This window comes from Phasianus colchicus, chromosome 28, assembly GCF_987193195.1.
Source record: "Phasianus colchicus chromosome 28, bPhaCol1.hap1.1, whole genome shotgun sequence".
Lineage (NCBI taxonomy): Eukaryota > Metazoa > Chordata > Aves > Galliformes > Phasianidae > Phasianus > Phasianus colchicus.
In genome coordinates, this window is record NC_143463.1 from 1700765 (window position 1) to 1720080 (window position 19316).

Consider the following 19316-nt stretch of genomic DNA (forward strand, 5'->3'; position numbering starts at 1 on the left):
TGCTGCTCATCCCCACCCCCCACAAGCTCCCCACACAACCACCCTGTCTAATGCTTGTACCTCCTCATTCAGAGGTACCCCAGACTCCTCCTCCCAGAAGCTGCTCACAGCCCCCCATGTCACCCTGTGGCATCCCACCAGGACCAGTCCTCTACAGGCCCAGCATCCCGATAGGAATCAGTCCCCCACTGACCCAGCATCCCCGTGAGGACCAACCCCCATAGTTCCAGCATCCCAACGTGGTGGATCAGCTCCCCATTGGTGCAATATCCAGCATCCCAGTGGGGACCAGCAGACCCAACCTCCCACGGGACCATTCCTCCACTCACCTGGCATCCCAGCAGGAAACAGTCTTCTATGAGTCCTGCATTCCAACTGGGACTAGATGCTCATCAGCTCAGCATCCTAGAGAGACCGGTGTCCCACTGACCCAGCAATCCATGGGGCCAGTCCTCTATGAGCCTGATATCCCATGGCACCCCCTGAGCCAACATCCCAGCAGGAACCAGTCCCCTATGAGCCCAGTGGGGACCAGTTGCTCATCAGCCCATCCTCCCAGCAGGAACCAGTCCTCCACAGGTCCAGCATCCCAATGCTGGGATCAATTCTCTGTTTGTACAACATCCAGCACCCCTTAGAGGCTGCTGGCCCACTAAGCCAGCATCCCAGCAGGGAGCAGTTGCTCATCAACCCAGCATCCCAGTGGGACCAGTTCCCTGCTAACCCAGCATCCTAGGGGACCAGCCCTCTGTGAGCCTGGTATCCCACAGTCACCAGCACCAGCCCTTCATTGACTCAGCATCCCAACAGGGACCAACCCCCATGGGTCCAGCATTGCAGGATGGGCACCAGTTCCCCATTGGTGCAACATCCAACATCCCAGTGGGGAACAAATGGCCCAGCATGCTCTGGGGACTGGTGTCCCACTGACCCCCATGGGTACCAGTACCCAGTGGTGCAACATCCAGCATCCCACAGGGACTGGTGTCCCACTGACCCCCCTGGGGACCTGTCCCCATCATCCCCAGCCATCCTTTAGGAGCTCAGTGATGCCCTCGCTTTACCCACATCCCCTCCACGTCCCATCCCATGCTGTCTCCCAATGCTCACCCTCTGACATTGCTTCTACAGGGCACGCTCTTGAGAAAACATGGCAAAGGGACAGAGAAGGTAAATAGCCCGTGGGCTCCGTGTGTGTCCTCGCCCCGTGGCCGCCCTGTTGGCCCCGTGGTCGCCGGGTTTGTCCGTGCTTCCTCTTGTCGTGCTGTCTGGATGTGGCGTGGTGTGGTGTGGCTCTGTGCCGTGTTGTCCCGGAGCTGTGCGGGATGGGGCAGAGCCCCACGTCTGTGTTTGGTTGTGGGGGAGGTTGTGCCATGTTTACCCCATGGGTGGGTTTGTGGGGTGTTAGGTGTGGGGCATGCGGCTCGGCATCCCACCGGGTGCAGGAACAGGAGGGCACAAACCCACCCCATTGCTGGGGGTGTAGGACTGGGGACTGGTGTCCCACTGACCCCCATGGGTACCGGTACCCAGTGGTGCAACATCCAGCATCCCACAGGACTGGTGGGCGCTGCAGGGATCCCATGGATCTCTGACCTCACCCCCAGCAGACTTCACTGAGCCCCAGACCTCCCTGTTCCCCATGCAGACCCCCATCCGTGGGCGCCCGCCCCCTATCCAGCTGCTCCCCACACCACGCAGTGCTCACATACCCCAAAACTGAGTGCCACAAAGAGCTGTGCTGGCATTGCCACACCTGGCCCCGATGTCTCCGTGCTGTGACCCATAGAGGACAGCATCTCCCTCCCCACATTGCCTCAGTGCAGTCTTCCATCACCCAGCCCCGCAGGTGGGGGGCACTGAGCCCACTCCATAGGGCGAAGACCTGGCACGCTCACCACTGGGGCCCCCAGTAACTGTCCCTTGCTCTTCTTTTCCAGAGCAGGGTGAAGCTGCCCAGTCACACTGAAGTAAGGACACAGCTCGTCTCCTCCCATCCTTGCCCCATGTGCTGTGGGGTGGGGGGGTCCCGCTCTGTACCGTGTCCCGTTGGGCTCCGTTTGAGTGACAGCTGCGTCCCTATGGGGGGGACAGGGCCAGCAAGAGAAGGGTTAATGAGGCAGGAGTGGGCCGCGAAGGGTTAATGGGGGCAGTAGGAAATAAAGGTATGGGGTGGTTTGTGGGGTTTCTCGTTGTTGGGGGGGGACTGGAACTGCTGGTGCTGGGGGGGGAGCTGGTGGTCATGGCTCTGCCCCAGTTTGCCCCATTACACACTGGAATGGAGCCAGAGCTCAGCTTCCGAGGGGTGACCCCATGCTGTGGGGCTGCACTCTTTGGGGTCGTGTCAGTGGGGCTTTGCATCCCCACACGTGGAGGTGGCACAATGTGGGGCACTGTGGGGACCGCTGACACCCACCCATGGTGTCCCCTGGGGGTGTCCCAGGGTCTGGAACCCCCTGGGGCTGAGTGGTGGGGTTGGGGCAAGGGGGGGACAAATGCACCATGGAGCAGCGGGGAACTGTGCCAGGTGCCAGCGCGTCCCCAAACTCTGTCCCTTTGTCCCTCTCTTGGGGGGCACAGAGCAGGGATATGGGGTCACCGGTGCCAAAGCGTCACCCTGCCCTGCTGTCCCCAAGCCCTGTCGCTGTGCTGTGATTGCTCAGCTCCTGGGGATACCCAAAGGGCTCAGAGGAACCCCTCTGAGTCTGGGGGCTGGGAGTCCCCAGGCATTGCAACCCCCCCCCCCACACACAACCTGGCCGCTCACTCTCGCCATCCCCTTCTCTCCGTTCTCTGCAGGGCACGCAGATGATCTTCAACGCAGCCAAGGAGCTGGGGCAGCTCTCCAAGCTGAAGGTGGGCTCTCTGAGGTCCCCTTTCAATGTGGGGTGAGGTGACGGCCCCACGCGTCCCCACTCTGAGCCTTTGTCCCCCCCTCAGGACCACATGGTGCGGGAGGAAGCCAAGAGCCTGACCCCCAAGCAGTGCGCAGTGGTGGAGTTGGCGTTGGACACCATCAAGGTGAGGGCACTGTGGGGTGGATGGGGACAGCACTGTCCCTATGGGAACACCAGGTTGAGCCCCCCCATGCCCCACAACTCCTCCCCCCCCCCCCCCACAGCAATACTTCCACGCTGGTGGTGTGGGGCTGAAGAAGACCTTCCTGGAGAAGAGCCCCGACCTGCAGTCGCTGCGCTACGCGCTGTCCCTGTACACCCAAGCCACCGACCTGCTCATCAAAACCTTTGTGCAGACACAGACATCACAAGGTACGACCCCCCCCCAGCCCCCCACATCCCACCCCCCAACCCATAACCACACTCCCAATGGGGCTGGAGCGCGGGGGTCCACAGGGCCGTGGGTGTGAGGATGGCGTGGGCTCTCCCTGCTGTGTGCTCTGTGGATGAATGGGACCGTGGGGAGCTCAGTGCCCCCTCCCCAGCACCAGGTCTGTCTGTGCGTCCCCGTCCCCACACCAGGACGTCCGTCAGTCCGTCTGTCCTGTGGGTCCCCCCAGCCCCCCTGGGTGCTCCGTGTCGCCGCAGTGTCGTCCGCCAGCGCTGATCTCTCTTTCTCTCTCTTTCTGTTCCTCCCCCCACCCCTCTTTTTGCTGTCCCCCCCCACACACACGCTGTCTCCCTCCTCTCTCTGTCCGCTCTGTGCTGTGTCTCCGTCTCTTTCTCTCTCTCCTCCCCGATAGTCCATGGTGGAAAAGGTGTTAGGTTTACCCTTAGTGAAGAGATTTATCCTGAGAAGGGTACGTGCACTGCTCACCCCCCCAGCACCCCTCTGCCTCTCCCCCAAGATGTGCCCCCCCCAGTCTCACAGGGCTGCTTTGGGCTGAACTGGGGGGAGTTTGGGGGCATTGACCCCTTCCCCATCCCCACAGCTTGGGGCTGGCTTGTGAGCTCAGGGCACCCCGGTGCTGCTGCGGGGGGGGCACACACAACCCATGTCCCCCCACCTTATTGCCATAAGGACCATTACCGCCTCGAGGAATGAGCACAGCCTCCCCTATGGGCCCTGCTTGGCCTCCTGCACACCTTCAGTTTTTTTTTTTTGGGGGGGGAGGGGGGGTGGAGGGATGGGTCTGCACCCCCTGCTTGGCCTCCTGCACTCAGACCCCCCCCTCCATTGCTCCATTCTGGCTCAGCATGGCACTGCCCATGGGGACGGGGTGCCGGGTGGGGGCAGAGGATGGAGTGTGGTTGTGCCCCCCTCCCCGTGCCATGCTGGAACACGTGGGGACGTCCTCCTCCTGTTGAACGTTCTGAGCCTGCATTGCCCCCCCACCCTCCTTCACCCATGGGTGCATGCACCGCTTGACGTGGGGGGGTTGCAGGTCACCGAGTTCCCCCTAATTGTGGGGCAGCCCCATAGCTTTGGTGGTGGCACAGGGGTACACTGAGCACCGTCATCCCGCATCCCCCGCCATCGGGGTCCCACCCCATTCCCCTCAGGCTCTCTTGGGGTGAGGAGGGGAAGGGGTTTGGGACCCACTGATGGAGAGGGGACAGCAGTGTCCCTGCTGCCAGCCCCAGCTGTCCCCAATGGTGGCTGCCCCCCATTTCCCCATGGGGTCACATTGGGGCACACGCGGTGCTGAACCCCCCGCTGTCCCCACGTCGCCTGCCCCACTGCAGCGGGCTTGGAGGCAGGCAGGGGACAACAGGGGACAAGAGGGGACAGCACCAAGGGCTGGCACTCACCCTGCACCCTCGGCCACGCAGGATCTGGTGTGGAGGACCCCGTTGGGGAGGTGTCCATCCACGTGGAGCTCTTCACCCACCCCGGCACCGGTGAACACAAAGTCACTGTGAAAGGTGGGCATGGGGGGAATCTAAAGGGGGTCGGGGGGTGGTGACACCCCACCAACCTCACATGCCCTCTTGGCACAGTGGTGGCTGCCAATGACCTGAAGTGGCAGACGTCGGGCATCTTCCGGCCCTTCATTGAGGTCAACATCATCGGCCCCCACCTGAGTGACAAGAAGAGGAAATTTGCCACCAAATCCAAGAACAACAGCTGGGCCCCCAAGTACAACGAGAGCTTCCAGTTGTGAGTGGCAGCTGTGGGGCGCAGGGCTGGGGATGTGGGGGGATGCTGGGGACACGGGGACAGGGGCACATCGAGGACATGGGGACACTGGGGAGGTGGGGACGATGGGGATGTAGGGACATGGGGACACTGGAGATGTGGGGGTGCTGAGGACATGGGGACCACCGGGGTCATGGGGACAACGCAGATGCAGGGAGGTGGAGACATTAGGGATGTGGGGACTCTGGAGACATGGGGATGCTTGGGATGTGAGACACTGGGGACACTGGGGACACCAGGAAATGTAGGGATGCTGAGGACATCGGGATGTGGGGATGCTGGGCATATGGGACACTGGAGAGAGGGGGATGCTGGGGACAGTGGAGATGTGTGGTCACTGGGGAAATGGAGACATGGGGATGCTGGGGAGCTCAGGATTCTGGAGACACTGGGACATGGGGACACCACCAGCAGCAGGAAGCGGGGAAAAAATACAACCTATGGGGGCCACAATGCTGTCCCAGAGCCCCCGCCCCCCCCCCCCGTGCCAACGCTGCCCCAACCTCACCCCCAACCCACAGCACACTGGGGACAGAGACGGGTCCCGAGTGCTACGAGCTGCAGGTGTGTGTGAAGGATTACTGCTTCGCCCGCGAGGACCGCACGGTGGGCATCGCCGTGCTGCAGCTGCGTGACCTCCTGCAGCGGGGGGGCTGTGCCTGTTGGCTGCCCCTCGGCCGCCGCATCCACATGGACGACACGGGGCTGACCGTGCTGCGCATCCTGTCCCAGCGCAACAACGACGAGGTGGCCAAGGAGTTCGTCAAGCTCAAATCCGACACGCGCTCGGCTGAAGAGGGCAGCACTTAAATCCCACCCACCCCCCCCCCCATCCCCTCCCCCACCCGCAGCCCCACAGCGTCCCCCAGCCATGTATAAGCCATAAGAGAGGCCACGACGGGCGGCTCCTGCCTATGGGGAGGGGGATGTGGGTGCAGCGCCGGACCCTCCCCCCCCACCCCATTCCTCCTTTGGCTGTGAGAAAGCACAGAGCGTCGCCATCCCGACCCACGGGGCTATAGGGCTGCACCCCAAACCGGGCAACGGGGCGGAGCTGCCCCTTCCCCAGCGGGGATGGAGGGATCCCAAAGACCCCACCTGGCCCCCCCGCCTCGTTGAGGGATGCAAGGAAAGCTCTGGGCTGGGGGGGCCCAGGTGACGGCCCGTTGTCCCCGTCCCTTGTACATATGTAGATAGAGCTGTACATAAACGGGGCAGCTGTGCCCCGCACCCCGAAGGGCTATGGGGGCTGGGGACCCCCCCAGCTGGCGGCGGCATCACTGGGGCTGGAGGGCAGGGAGCAACCCCCAGCCCCATTCCTGTCTTCCCTGCCCCATGCCCCACCCGAGGTGCCAGGGTGGGGGGTGAGGGGCACTCGCATCCCGTGGGCTGGGGGCACCCACCTCCACAGCAGCGCCCACGGGACCTCCTTGGCACAAGAAAAACCTTCCCCCCCCCCTTCCAAGCCCAAGGACCCCTCCCCTATTCCCCATTAACCACCATTTGTGTGATCAGTGGTGTGTGTGTGTCTGGAGGAGGAGGGAGGGGGCAGGAGCACAGGGTCCCACCCACAGCCAGAAGCCCCCCCCAACTCAATATATACCTCTCACCCCCCCCCACCCTCAAGGACAGGGTACCCCACCCCACCTCTCCATCTCCTTTCTATAGGGTTTGCCTGGGACCAAAGGGTTTAGGTGTCCACTCTTTCTGTTCAATGTTTACACCCCTTTTCTAACTGCTGCTCCCAAGGGGGCTCAGCCCTGCCCCCCCCCACCCCTATGTGCCCCCTTCCTACCCCACCCTGTTTGGCATGTGATGGACACCCCACCACTCTGCTCCGTACCTGTGTGTCTGTACCTCCCCCCCATAGCAGGGGCTCCCCTGGATGCATGACAGTGAGATGTTTTGCACTATTTTGACTTTTTTGGGCTCTGTAAAAATATTTTATTATAACTGACATTAAAAAAAAAAAAAAGGAAAAAAAATCACCTATGTTGTGGGGTGGGAAGGACATCCCACATTTAAGGTCAGCATTGAAGTGCCGTGGATGGTGCCTGCAATTCTTAAGAGCCATCCCTCCAACCAACCCTCTGCCCCCCAATGGAAGGGATCCATCAGGATCACTGATCTTTGGGCAAAAGCTTCAACCAAAGAGTTAAATAGGGTCAGGTAATACTCCACCCTCCCCCAATGTGCCCCCAAAGCCTAACAAGTGGGCAAGGAGGACCCAATGCCAACCACAAGGACATCACCTTACAACTACTCCCCCCCAAGCAGCCAGCCTCAGGCACTCAGTTTATCTGCAAAGACTTTTATTAACACCAAAGCATTAAAAAGAAAGGGGTGAAGATCATCACAGCTGTGCCACAAAGGCAGTACCTGAGGGTTCCAACAAACAAACATCACACAGAGCTGCATCCCAACCCCGCAGGTCCTCCTGCAGGCTCAGAGGCGCACCAGGAAGGCCAGGTCCACGCTGCTGGGGATGCAGAGCTCATCCAGGTGCAGCGGGGAGGGGATGAAGGGCAGGTGCACAGGGAAGAAGTGGCTGGTGTCCACCAGGAGCTGGCTCGGTCCCTCTGCCTGCTGCTCCTGCAGTCGATTCTGTGGGGATATGGCCATCAGCAAGGCAGTGGCCAAGAGCCAAAGCCCCCCCAGCAGAGCCAAGACCCCCCCTCTCCCCAGCCAGCAGAACCTCCTTCCCTACCTCCACGCTGCTGATGAAGGCAGGGCTCACTCTCTCCTCCAGCCCAGCAGTGGGGGTGTACGCCCGTAGGATCTTCACCACCTGGGGCAGACAGCAGATGATGGAGCTGAGGGATCATCTCTGCCCCAGCACTGGTGTCCAAGGCTCCCAGGTCGCTGCATCCAACCCCCCCAGCCCCGTACCTGCTGTGGGGTCAGCACGGTGCACAGGCTGCAGATGGCCCCCGCGTCCTCCTCTGTCGCCTTCTTCACCTGCAGCAGCTGTGCAGCCTGGATCAGAGGCTCCAGCATCTCACGGGCTCCGCTCTGCTGCAGCCCCTGCGCCCGCAGCCACTGCTCCACCTGACTGATGTTGTACCTATGGGGCAGGGGGGGTCAGCAGGAGGCAGCCCCCATTCCTCACCCCCCCCATATACACCCCACTTAGGACCAACCTGAGCTGGATGCCACGGCTCCAGGAGCACGCGTCCTTCCTCAGCAGCAGGTAGTTGAGGGTGGTGCCGCTGATGAGGAAGAGGAGCTGGCGCAGCAGCTGATGTCCCACGGCTGGGGACAGCCCATAATGCTCCAGTGTGCGGTGGAAGGAGCCCAGCTGCTGCAGGAGCTCGGGCAGTGTGTGGGCTGGGGGGGCCGAGGAGCGGCGGTGGGTGGGAGGGCAGGAGGAGGACAGACCCTGGATGGTCTCACTCTCCAGCATCGCAGCAACTGGAGGGGGGAAGAAGAATGATCAGAGCGTGGCTCATTGGCTTCATGTCATCTCCAGCTGGGGATGGAGGAGCTGATGGGGTGGCTGTGCTCCTTGGATGTGAGAAGTGGGGCGTGTGAGTGATGGAGGTCCTCAGATGGGGTACAAATCTCCCCTCCCCCTTCAGCTCCTCAAATGCATTATCTGATCTGGGATACTCCAACACCAGATCTTAGAGCCCTCCTGTGGGGATCCCAACCCAACCCAGAGCCCCAGGCATGGGAAACCTAACCCAACTCACAGCTCTCCTCTGTGCTGCCTTAGGGGGCTGTGGAGAACCCAACCCAGCCTAAGAGGACTTCAACCCAACCCACAGCCCCCCCATGGGAAACAGAGCCCAACCCACAGCCCACCTAAGAGGAGTCCAACCCAACCCACAGCCCCTCACCATGAGGAACCCAACTCAACCAAAGCCAACCTACAGTCCTCTTAAGAGGAACCCAATCCACCCCACGGGGAACCCAACCCACCCCACATCCTCCTTAAAGATGAATCCAACCCAACCCCAATCCCCCCATCACAAGGAACCCAACCCAAGCCAACCCACAGCACCACCCCCCTCCACCACCAGGACCACCAGGCACCCCACGAGCCCCCAGCCCCACACCCCCCCAAGCTCCATCCATACCAATCATGGGCTTGAGGCGCTTCTCAGCCGTGCGGACGAGCTGCTGGTACAGCTGCACTGCCAATGCTCCCAGGCTGTGGCAGGGGCCCTGCGGGTCCAGGTTGCGCAGGCGATGCTCATTCTGGTGTGCTGTGTTCCCCTGGTGGCAGCTCTGCAGGTACAGCCAGGTCAGGGTGATGGGTCCCCGGGTGACCCCACCCCAAAGCCCACCCTGGGGCAACAAGGGGCAGGAGCAGCCCAGCACGTGCCTGTGCACCAAATGGGGGGCAGCCCCAGCCCATAGACAAAGCCCAAGGCTCTTGATATCATCCTGGGAGGGGTGGGGATGACAGCCCCCTCCCCAAACCCTACCTCATCCCGGCCGTACTGACGCAGGCAGTTCAGGAGCCGGCAGGCATTTGCAAGCCAAAGTGCCACCACATCAAAGTCATCACTGTGCTTCTGTGGGGTGGGCAGAAAGCAAGCAGGGAGTGGGTCAGTGAGGTGCCAGCAGTGGCCCCATAGCACCCCAGCACCATCCTACAGAGCCCTAGGGTCCAGGCTGCAGCCTCCCCCCCATGCCATCTCCACATCACCCAGCAATTTTCCTGCCCCCAGCACCTTCATGACCCTTTTGATGGCATTGATGGCTGCATCCAGCAGTGAGTGGGCTCGTGGCTCATCACAGCAGTGGTCTGCGTGCCGGATGCAGAGGAAGAGGACGTAAGCTGGAAGTTCTGGCATTGCCCCAGGGCTGCTCTGCAGGCGATAATCTGTAGGGAAGGGCACAGATGTGGGGCCAGGCAGCCATGGAGAGCAGAGCTGGGCAAGGCTGGGGGGAAGGGAGGGACAGGACCCATCCCTGGGCACTCTGTTGGATCAGTGGGACCACGTTACCCCAAGCCCACCTGTGATGATGGCCTTGATGATGCGCCCTTCGTCCTCCAGCCTCCATGCCAGCATGGCCTGGGGGGGCCCTGGTGGGGATGGGACCATGAGGGACGTTGCTGGCTCCTGCCCCGGTGTGGTGGGCTCTTTCTTCATTGCTGGAGGGAAGCACAGATCACATCCTGGGCCACGGGACTTGCAGCAGGTCCCTGTGTGTGATGCACCAGCACCAAAGCAGGCTGGTGACCCCCATCCCTTTGTCCCCCTTCCCACGCATCTACTTACATGTAAACTCCTGGATCTGCTTCATGTAGGCTCTCAGCTGCTTCTGCAGCTTCAGCGTGGTCCTCTCCTGTTTCTCCAGCTTCTGGGACAGCTCCTGAGCAAGGACAGCCTTGTAAGGCTCACACCCCCAGTACCCACTCACAGGGTCAGGAGATGCCAGAGTTCCCATGCATTGCTCCCAAATGGGATGCTGCAGATTGCCATAGGACAAGATGGGGGTATCCAGCCCGATCCTGTTGTGCCCCCCTTACCCAGTTCTCCTCCTTCAGACGCACAACGTGGTGCTGCAGCCCCTCCTGGCCCTGGTGCCGCTGCAGGTCCTGGATGAGGGCAGCCTGCTGCTGGCTCAGCTGCTTGAGTGAACGGATGTCGAGGTGCAGCCCCTCCACCTCCTCCTCGTGGTGCTGCTTCTCCTCCTGCAGCTGGCTCACCAACAGCCTGCACAAGTGGGGAAACTGAGGCAGTGCACTTGGACTGGATTGTGCTTTGGGTCCCTTCCAACCCAACTTATTCCATGACTCCCAGACATCAACCTCTATCCTTCAGGGGTAAGGTTTATCCCCTCAAACCAACATCTCCCAGAGCATCTATGGGGCCACACTCACTTGTTGGCCACCTGCACCGCATCGTATGCATGCTTCAAGTCATCCCCCGCCGCCTTCTCAGGGCTCCTGCCCAGCCCCAGCATCTCAGCAATGTTCTGCAAGAGGAGAGCAGGGCAGGGTGAGGGCAGCCCCAGCAGCTCAGCTCCATCCCCACAGACACGGGGCAGAGGCTCACCCTTCGCTTAAGGAAATCCAAGGGTTTCCTCTCCTCGTGCTCAGCGGATGCTTTGCTCCTCCCCAGCTCCTCCCGGGTGCGGGCCAGCTCCTCCGTGACAGCATTGAGCTGCCCCAGCAGCAGCAGATAAGCCTTCTCAAAGCGGTCCTGCCCCACAGCAGCGTTAGGCACAGGGTCCTCCATGGGGTGGGGAGGCTGGGGGACCTCAGGTGGTGGCTGCCAGCGCTCCTCCAGCCCCTGGGAGTGGGAAGGAGGTTGGAGCTGGGGGCTGACAGCCCTGCAGCTGCCCCTCTGGGACCACAGGAGCCCATGGGAAGGGGTGCTTCCATTTGTCACCTCCACCATCTCCACTAACCTCAGCCTGTAGGTCTGAGCCATCCCGAGAAGGGGCAGTGGACATGGAGGACATGTAGCTGCTCTCAGAGCCCAGGAAGCTCTCGGATGAAGGGGAACGTCTCAAGGTGCTTTGCTGATGGGAGAGAAAAGGGACAGAGTTGCTCCTTGCCCCCCAAACAGCCACTATCTCACATCCCATCTCTCGTGGGGGTACAAGGATAGGCCTGGGGGTGACAGAGACACAGCAGCCCAAAGGGGCTGAGCCCAACATGACTCCTCACCCTATGGAAGGCCACTTCATCCCGCAGGTTCTCATAGCCCTGCTCCAGGCGGGCGTAATCCTGCACCAGGCTCTGGTAGCGCGCCCGCTCCTCCTCCAGCTCCTGCTGCAGCCCCCGGCTCTCCCGTGCCGCACGCTGGTGCTGCTCTGCAGGCAGACAGACACGTAGGAACACGTGGGAACACAGGGAGGGTGCACCGAGGATGGGGATCCTTCTACCTTCCAGATCCTGCGACTGCTCCAAGGTGCGCTGAATCAGAGCATCCCTCTCCTCACCCAGGTGCAGCTTCACTGCTTCCACTTCTGCCAGGCGCTGCGGAGTGAGCAGAGGGACAGATGCAGCCCAGGGGGCACCTCTGGGGCGCACAGCACCTCTATCACCCCCAGCCCCACGTCAGACCTGCCGGAGCTCCTCCACCTCCTGGGCCAGGTGGCTCTCAGCACTGTGCCTCTCCAGCTCGGCCAGCCGCTCCTGCAGCCGCTGCACCTGAGCGTCGTGTGCCGCATCCTCCCGCAGCCACCGCATCTCCTCCCGCAGCCGCTGCACCTCCTCAGCGTGAGCAGCATTCAGTGCCGAGAGCTGCTCTGCCAATCGCTGCTTCTCCTGGGCCTGGGGGCAGACAGCACCAAAACTTGAGAGGGTGCACGTGGGCACCTCACCCCAAAGGGGAACCCATCAGCAGCAACGGGGTATCCCATTTTCTCAGGTATCACCCCGTGCAGCATGCCAACCAAAGAGCCCACCGTAGGGACGGGTTGACCGCTGCACCGTGGGCACCCAAGAGCTGCAGCACCCACCTGCTCATCCAGCCTGCGCTGCAGCTGCATCACCTTGATCTCCATGCCTTTGTGCAGCTGCTTGTAGTGCTCTACTGAGCGAGCTTCAGCCCGCAGCCTTTGCAGCTCACGGCGCGCCCGCGCCCGGCGGTAGCAGCACTGCAGGTAGAGCACAGCCCTGCGCAGACAGCTGTAGTGCCGGCGGGCCAACCAGCCCCTCACAGCAGCCTGGAGCACCACAGCTTTTTGGTGCTGCACCATCTGTGGGGAGATACAGGACAGCAGAATCACCAGCGAGCACAAGGGACAATGCAACAAAGGTTGCTTGCAGTGGGATCGGCGCCGCGCCGTCACCAAGATGCAGGAGGGCACTGCTCCCATCCGTGCACAGCACTCACTGCTCTGCCATGCTCCTACCTGGCAGTAGAGGCGTCGAGCAAACATCCCCCGGCTGAAGGCCTGGATGGTGAGAGCAGCTCGACACACACGCAGGTAGGAGCGCCGAGCCAACACCATCCTCACGTTCTTCTGCAGCACCACCGCAGCTCTGCTCCTCCGCAGCTCAGCGGCGAGCCTGCAGGGTGCAGGAGATGAGAACCCCACAGCCTCCCCTCCCCACCCTCGGGCTCAGCTCTTTGCATCTCACCTGCGTGCCAACATGCCCCGGGTGTGACGCTGCAGGCACAAAGCTGCAGCACGAAGGCGCCCGAAGCGTCGCCGTGCCAGCCAGCCCCGCAGGTGCCTCTGCAGCAGGGTGCAGGCTGCACGCAGCCGGCGGCACCGCAGCTCCTCCAGGAATGCCACCTGGCCAGCACGGAAGAACACCTTGCTCTTCCCGCAGCGGTACACGCTGGGGTCCTGCAGGATATGAGGGAGATTCAGAGCAATGCCTCAAAGAGGTTCTCCCAAAGGGATGCTGTGTGACCTCCCTGCTGGCTGCAGGATGCCAGTTTCTATCCATCGTGCACAACACACTGAGGACCCGTGCTGGAAAAAGGATGGGGAGAAGGATGTGCAAGGGATGCTCGAGGGACACCAAGGGATGGGGAGAAGCATGTATGAAGGATGCTGGGTGAAATCCTGCAAGGGATGGGGAGAATTGTACATGAAGGATGCTCAGGAGAACAAGAAATGGGGAAAAACGCACACACAAGGGATGTGTCTGGGGGACCCTGCTGCAACCCCTTACTTGCAGCAGCCTCTCCAAGGCAAGGCTGCAGCTCTGCTTCGCATCATCACCCACCAGCTCCTCCCTGCTCAGCAGAGCCCTGTACCTCTCAAAGAACTCCTGGTATGTCCACCTGTGGGGGCATAGAGGGGATGATCAGGGGGTGCTGCAGCCAGTGGACCCCCATGGTGCTGGAGGAGTGGGGAAGGGTACCTGGAGGGGTAACCAGCAGCACTGATCCGGATGGTTTCCAGCACTCCACAAGCTCTCAGCTGCTCCACTGCTCTCCTGGAGTCAAAGCTGGGGCAAAAATGAAAGGGTTATGTCATTCAGGTGTCAGCTGGGGGAGCGCATGTGGGGTATGAGGGATGCAGCTCGGGGTTTGGCACAGCCCCACAGCACTCACACAAAGGGCAGCTTGCTGTCGTTGGGTTTGATGCAGCGCACGTAGTGCGGTGTGGTGCTGCCCAGCGTCTCCATCAGCCGGTGCAGGGAGGATTTGAACTGTAGAGGACAACAGGAAAGCGCTCAGAGCCTCTCCAGCACACAGCAGGGCCTCCTCCCCTCCCCCTGCCAGGGCTGTCCCTGCCCCATACCTGGCTGGAGATGGACTTCTTGCTCTTCTGCGTACCAGGAATTGACCTGCGGCTGGGGCGGCCGGACCTGGACCCACTGGACCTGCGGGACGTGGGGCCATCCCCATCCTCCAGGAAGAGCTCAGTGAGCAGCGCAGACTGCACAGAGTGGGGCAATGAGAGCCAGAAGGGAACATCACACCATGCACCCAGAGCCATCACTGCAGGACACAGACCCAGGAGCCCAGCACACAGCCCAGATGTGGGAGAACCAGCTGTGCCCCCTCCTGCCCCCAGAAGAACCCAATGCACCCACGGACACCCTGCCATGAGAGCAGCCCAAGGTGTGCCAAGATGTCACTTACCTTCTGCCAGGACCACGCAATGCAGAGGAAAGAAATGACAGCATTACCAACCTGAGGGCAACAGGACCCCCCTCCCCCCTCCACAGGGGCATGGTGACCAAGGCATCACACACCCCAAATTATGGCAACCCATGGGAATGGGGTTGGAGCACCCACAGCTCATTTCTCCCACATCACCCACCCTTCCAGCCCTGGGATGCTCGCACCTTGCTGGCTCTCAGCAGCCCCACCAGCTCCTCGGGGATGGTGTCCCTGTTCTTCTCCACAAACCCATCACACTGATACTCCACCTGGCAGGGAACAGCACAACGTTACCCTGGGACTTTCCCAGCCCAGCTTGCTGCAGCGCTCTTGGAACAAGAGCCTTAGGAGCCAGAGCTGCCCAGGGGGCCAGAGTTGCTCTCCTACCTTGCCAGCAAAGTGGCACACAATGAAGGCATCCGTCGGCCTCTTGGGCTTCTGGAAGTGGGAGCTGCCAAGGTGGATCTGGTACAGCTTCTGGGCCCAGCTCCCATCACTGCCCTGGGGCATCTGAAAGGCAGAGGGGTCAGGGGAAGCAGCCGGGGGGGCTCTGGAGGGCTGCAGTGCTGCCAGCACCCCAACCCACCTTGCACTCCTCATTCAGCAGGTCCAGCACGCCCAGTCGGCCCTCGATGAGCTCAATGCATGGCTGGTTGTCACAGAAGTCAATGAAGACCCATGGGATCTCCTCAGCCACGTACTCCTCCTGCTCCAGCTTGAAGACGTGCTGGAGGGACAGGAGAGCAGAGCAGGACCAAGGTGAGGGCAGAGGTTTGCACAGGGCAGCCTTTCCCCTTCTCTCGGATCTTCTGGAGAACAGAGGGCTCCATGCCCATCTCCAGCCCCATTCCCAGTTTTGAGGGAGCAGCCACATCCCCAGGGCAGGAGGACAGAAGGAGCAGCACAGCAGGACACAGGGAGGTGTGCCGCCCTCCCAGCAAGGAGACAATTGGGAGATACCCACCAGGTTGAAGAGCTGCTGCAGCTTCTCATTGGCATAGTTGATGCAGAACTGCTCAAAGCTGTTGAGGTCGAACATCTCAAACCTGTGGGCAGCAGATTGCTGCTTGAGGCAGGGCACAGCCACAGACCCAACCCCATCCACAAACCCAACAGTGGCCAGAGGAGGATCACAAAGAGGAGAGCTGTCCTTACCCATAGATGTCCAGGATGCCAATGGACGTGTGGTGGCCCTCTGGTGAGCGCAGGGCACGGTTGACCCTGCTTGTCATCCACCTGAAGACCTGCCCATACATGTGCTTGGCCAGGGCATCCCTGCAGTCCAGCGCCTGCTGCCTGCTGAGCGGCTTCATGTAGGTCTCACCCGCCGTCACCAGCTTGCGGTGGCAGAGCCAGCGTGTCACCTGCACCTCCTCAATGCCCAGCAGCGCACAGAACAGCCCCAAGGCCTCACTGTTGGGCTGAGAAGGGACAGAGGTGTCACCAGCAGTGCTGGGATGCTTGGGGACACACGTGGGGCTCTCACCCACCTCCACAAAGCAGCCGTCCCCGTGGCGGTCCCTCCCTCTGATGGCGACGTTGCCCAGGTGCAGGATGGCAGCAAGGATGGCAAAGAGCTCCAGCTGGTCAGCTTCAGGGACGCCTGCAGGCACAGAGTGAGGGGTTGGGGTCAGATCCTGCACAGCACGAGCTGGAGAAAAGGGAAAAACCAGCAGATACCCCGCTGGGCAGCAATGGGGCAGCCAACCAACAGGGGGTGAGGGAGGTGGGATGATTGTGACAGCCCACAGGACAATGGGGATGCCCACCCCATTGTTTTTCCCCAACCCAGGACAGTACCCAGGAGGGAGAAGGCGTGCCGTGTGCTGTCCAAGTCAGATGCATCATCAGTGCTTGTGCTGCAGCGGCCCTGCTGGGTGTAGTAGAAGGTCTCTGCTCCACCTAAAGAGGAGATGTGTGGGTGTTGAAAGCAGCACAGCCCCACCGGGCTCCCAACCACCCCCATCCCATGGGGCAGCACATCCAGCCAGCAGCCCCAAAGGCTGGGGGAATGGGAGGTGGGGGTGGAATGCAGAGTGCTGGCATCACCATGGGCACACCCGGGGGGACATGGGGCACTCACGCAGATGCAGACCCTGCAGCTCAGGCAGGGCAGCTGATGCACAGAGCTGATAGAAGATGTGGTAGTTCCGTTCTGCTTTTGCCTGCAGACGAGTGAGAAGAGCACTGAGCACCCCCAGAGCGGGGACAAGGGGATGCTCCCACCTCCCAGTTCAACCGAGCAGCGCTGGGGCTGCGTGCCATAGCAGCCATGGCCAACACTTGGCCCTGTCCCTACCCAGAGCCCCACCTGGAAGGTGACACGGGACTTCTCCAGCAGGTAGGTCTTGATGGTGGCCCCCATCACACGGGCATGGCTGAAGCCAATCTCAATGTACTTCCCAAAGCGGCTGCTGTTGTCATTCCTGGTAGTCTTGGCGTTCCCAAAGGCCTGGCAGGAGGGAGGCTTTGTTTCTCCAGATGCTCCAGGGGAGGCCAACCCCTCACACCCATTTTATCATGGGCTGAAGGCCATGGGAAGGGCTTTGGGATGGGGGACGCACCTCCATGAGTGGACTGGAGGCCAGCACCTTCTCCTCCATGCTGGAGTCCCCCAGACCACCCCCGACGGTGGTGAAGTATCTCATGGCATACTTGGCTGAGGCAGTTTTCCCTGCTCCTGATTCACCACTGATGATGAGGGACTGGTTCCTACCAAACCTGGAAGGGAATGTGAACCCTTCAGCCACTGGGATGGTTCCAATGGGGCTTCAGCCCTTCTCCACCACAACCCAGGGGTTACAACCCCATGTTGGGAACCCCCAGTGGAACAGTTCCTCCCAATGGGGCTTCAGCCTTTTCCTACCTCAACCCAAGTCTGTGGTACACAACCCAAGGGGACACCCCCACCCTGAGGTCCCCCAGAAGGATCTCTCACCTCACCATCTGCCTGTAGGCCTCCTCTGCCAACGCAAAGATGTGGGGGTCCATATCCCCCATCTCCCGGCCGCTGTAGGCGTAGATCACCTCATCCTCATAGATGGGTAGCGGCTTGTAGGGGTTGATGGCCACCAGGATGATGCCTGCAGGAAGGGCTCGGGGCTCAGACAGGGAAGGGGGGCACTGGGTAGGGCTGGAGGGACGCGGGCTCACCGCAGTAGGTGTAGATGGCATTGGCCTCCAGGAAGCGCACACGGAGGGAATGCAGCACTGCTGGCTCATGCAGGTGGCTCAGAGCCACCAGGTCATCCTTGCCTGAGAGGCACTCAGGGTTGCAGAGAGGTGGCAGCTGAGAGCCCAGGGGGTAAATGAGAGGCTGTAGGGTTGGGGAAAGGGTGAGCACTGAGCAGGGACAGACAGCCCCCAGGTAGGCAGGAGGAACGGCCACAGCGAGCTGTGCTCCTGCACAGCCACTAGGCTCCTTGTGGCCTCTCCACCAAGGGGCACAGGTGGATTTGGGGTGCAAAGATGATCTTATCTCAGGACCCACATGGCCCCAACCTCACCGAGCCATCCTCCAGGCGGAGGTGCAGGATGGAGTCTCCTTCCTCATAGCCTTTGGTTATTTCTGCTGCTCTCCAGACATGGACGCAGTCAGGGATCCAGACCCGGGCACCCTGGGGGGGAAGGGGACAGGAGGGACACCCTACAGACAGCCACCAAACCATGCAGCTCTCTGCATTCAACCTGGTGCTCAGCATCCCCACAGACCTGCAGGGTGGATCCCCCCCAGCTGAGCAGGGAGGCCTTGCAATCACCCAAAAGCAGAACATGACAGCAAAAAGGGCTCAAAACCAGCTGTTTTGGGCACCCAGCAACAGGGCTGGGGGATGCTCCAGCCCCAAAGTCCCTTTGGAATCAGCCCCCCCACCCCACCCCACCTTGCTGCTAAGGAAGCAGTCCTCCTTTCCTATAGGATACCACCATAAAAGGGGAACCCACAACACCCTGACCCCACTGCCACAGCTCCAGCAGCACACAGGGAAAGGAGCTGCTCCACATAGGGCGATACAGACTTTCCCTTCCCCCCCCACAGCCTCACCTGCCCATAGGGCTGCCCTGCCGCCATAGCCCCGCTGTCACACAGCCGGCTCCCCCCAGCTCACCGCCCTTTTATAGACGCTAATTGCCGATAATTGGATACGGGGTCCACAGCTGCTCTGCTGCCACAGCACCGCACTCCTCCCCTAATGGGGGAGGACCCTAAGAGCCCTTCATAGACACCTCCGGCTCCTTTAATGGGGGAGAACCCAAGAACCCCCTGAGCTCTAATGGACTCACCCCACAGGATGCCCCCCCACACACACCCCCAAAGTGCCGCCCCCCACCCCAGGACCACCGGGGGCAGCTCGAGTTTCTCCTGCCCACGGCACCCCCTATGTAGGACCCCCCAAAACTGACCCCTCTCTGGCTGACCCTCCCGTCCCCTGGGTGAATATTTATTAGCCCTACGAGAGAGAACATCTCAGGGCGTTCAGCTGAGCGCTGCTCTGGGGTGGGGATCCCAGAGACCTTTGGGATCTTGTCTCCCATCTGGGGCTGCTCAATTAGAAGGGACCCCGGGACCCGCATCCTCCATCTCCTGTCCCAACACATGGGGTGGGAAGGGATGCATTTCCCAGCCTGGGGCACGGGGGACCTCAGTGGGATGTTTTGGGGTTTCCGGCCATGGCAGGAGCCCCGGGC

The 19316-nt window shown here is 61.3% G+C and overlaps 2 protein-coding genes across 4 annotated transcripts in view; one reads left to right on the forward strand and one right to left on the reverse strand.

Moving 5' to 3' along the window:
* The window catches only part of UNC13A (unc-13 homolog A), a 28433-nt gene extending 21384 nt beyond the window's left edge, over positions 1 to 7049 (forward strand). For 2 of the 3 annotated variants that reach the window (XM_031604604.2, XM_090125921.1), the window contains 9 exons: positions 1132 to 1170; positions 1941 to 1970; positions 2800 to 2856; positions 2941 to 3021; positions 3122 to 3269; positions 3701 to 3757; positions 4731 to 4823; positions 4899 to 5058; positions 5619 to 7049. In XM_031604604.2, the coding sequence (XP_031460464.1) occupies positions 1132 to 1170; positions 1941 to 1970; positions 2800 to 2856; positions 2941 to 3021; positions 3122 to 3269; positions 3701 to 3757; positions 4731 to 4823; positions 4899 to 5058; positions 5619 to 5907 (954 nt within the window). In that variant the 3' untranslated portion in view covers positions 5908 to 7049. The remainder of the gene's footprint in view (positions 1 to 1131; positions 1171 to 1940; positions 1971 to 2799; positions 2857 to 2940; positions 3022 to 3121; positions 3270 to 3700; positions 3758 to 4730; positions 4824 to 4898; positions 5059 to 5618) is intronic. The other variant, XM_090125920.1, reaches the window with a different exon arrangement.
* A 328-nt stretch (positions 7050 to 7377) lies between these two features.
* Positions 7378 to 18748, reverse strand: LOC116236158 (unconventional myosin-Vb-like). Its single transcript, XM_090126003.1, has 37 exons — positions 18673 to 18748; positions 18137 to 18247; positions 17784 to 17946; positions 17569 to 17713; positions 17195 to 17351; positions 16942 to 17082; positions 16714 to 16795; positions 16431 to 16532; positions 16121 to 16233; positions 15786 to 16051; positions 15595 to 15676; positions 15217 to 15357; positions 15018 to 15140; positions 14816 to 14899; positions 14266 to 14403; positions 14076 to 14173; positions 13883 to 13969; positions 13691 to 13802; positions 13148 to 13359; positions 12919 to 13075; positions 12523 to 12762; positions 12125 to 12334; positions 11944 to 12037; positions 11726 to 11871; positions 11464 to 11577; positions 11109 to 11345; positions 10934 to 11028; positions 10580 to 10766; positions 10329 to 10422; positions 10064 to 10201; positions 9777 to 9928; positions 9528 to 9617; positions 9177 to 9327; positions 8238 to 8508; positions 7987 to 8161; positions 7805 to 7885; positions 7378 to 7701 (listed from the first exon to the last, which is right to left on the reverse strand). The coding sequence occupies exons 1-37, from the start codon at positions 18697 to 18699 to the stop codon at positions 7543 to 7545; spliced, it is 5175 nt and encodes a 1724-aa protein (XP_089982129.1). The 5' UTR covers positions 18700 to 18748; the 3' UTR covers positions 7378 to 7542.
* Positions 18749 to 19316: the final 568 nt, after the last annotated feature.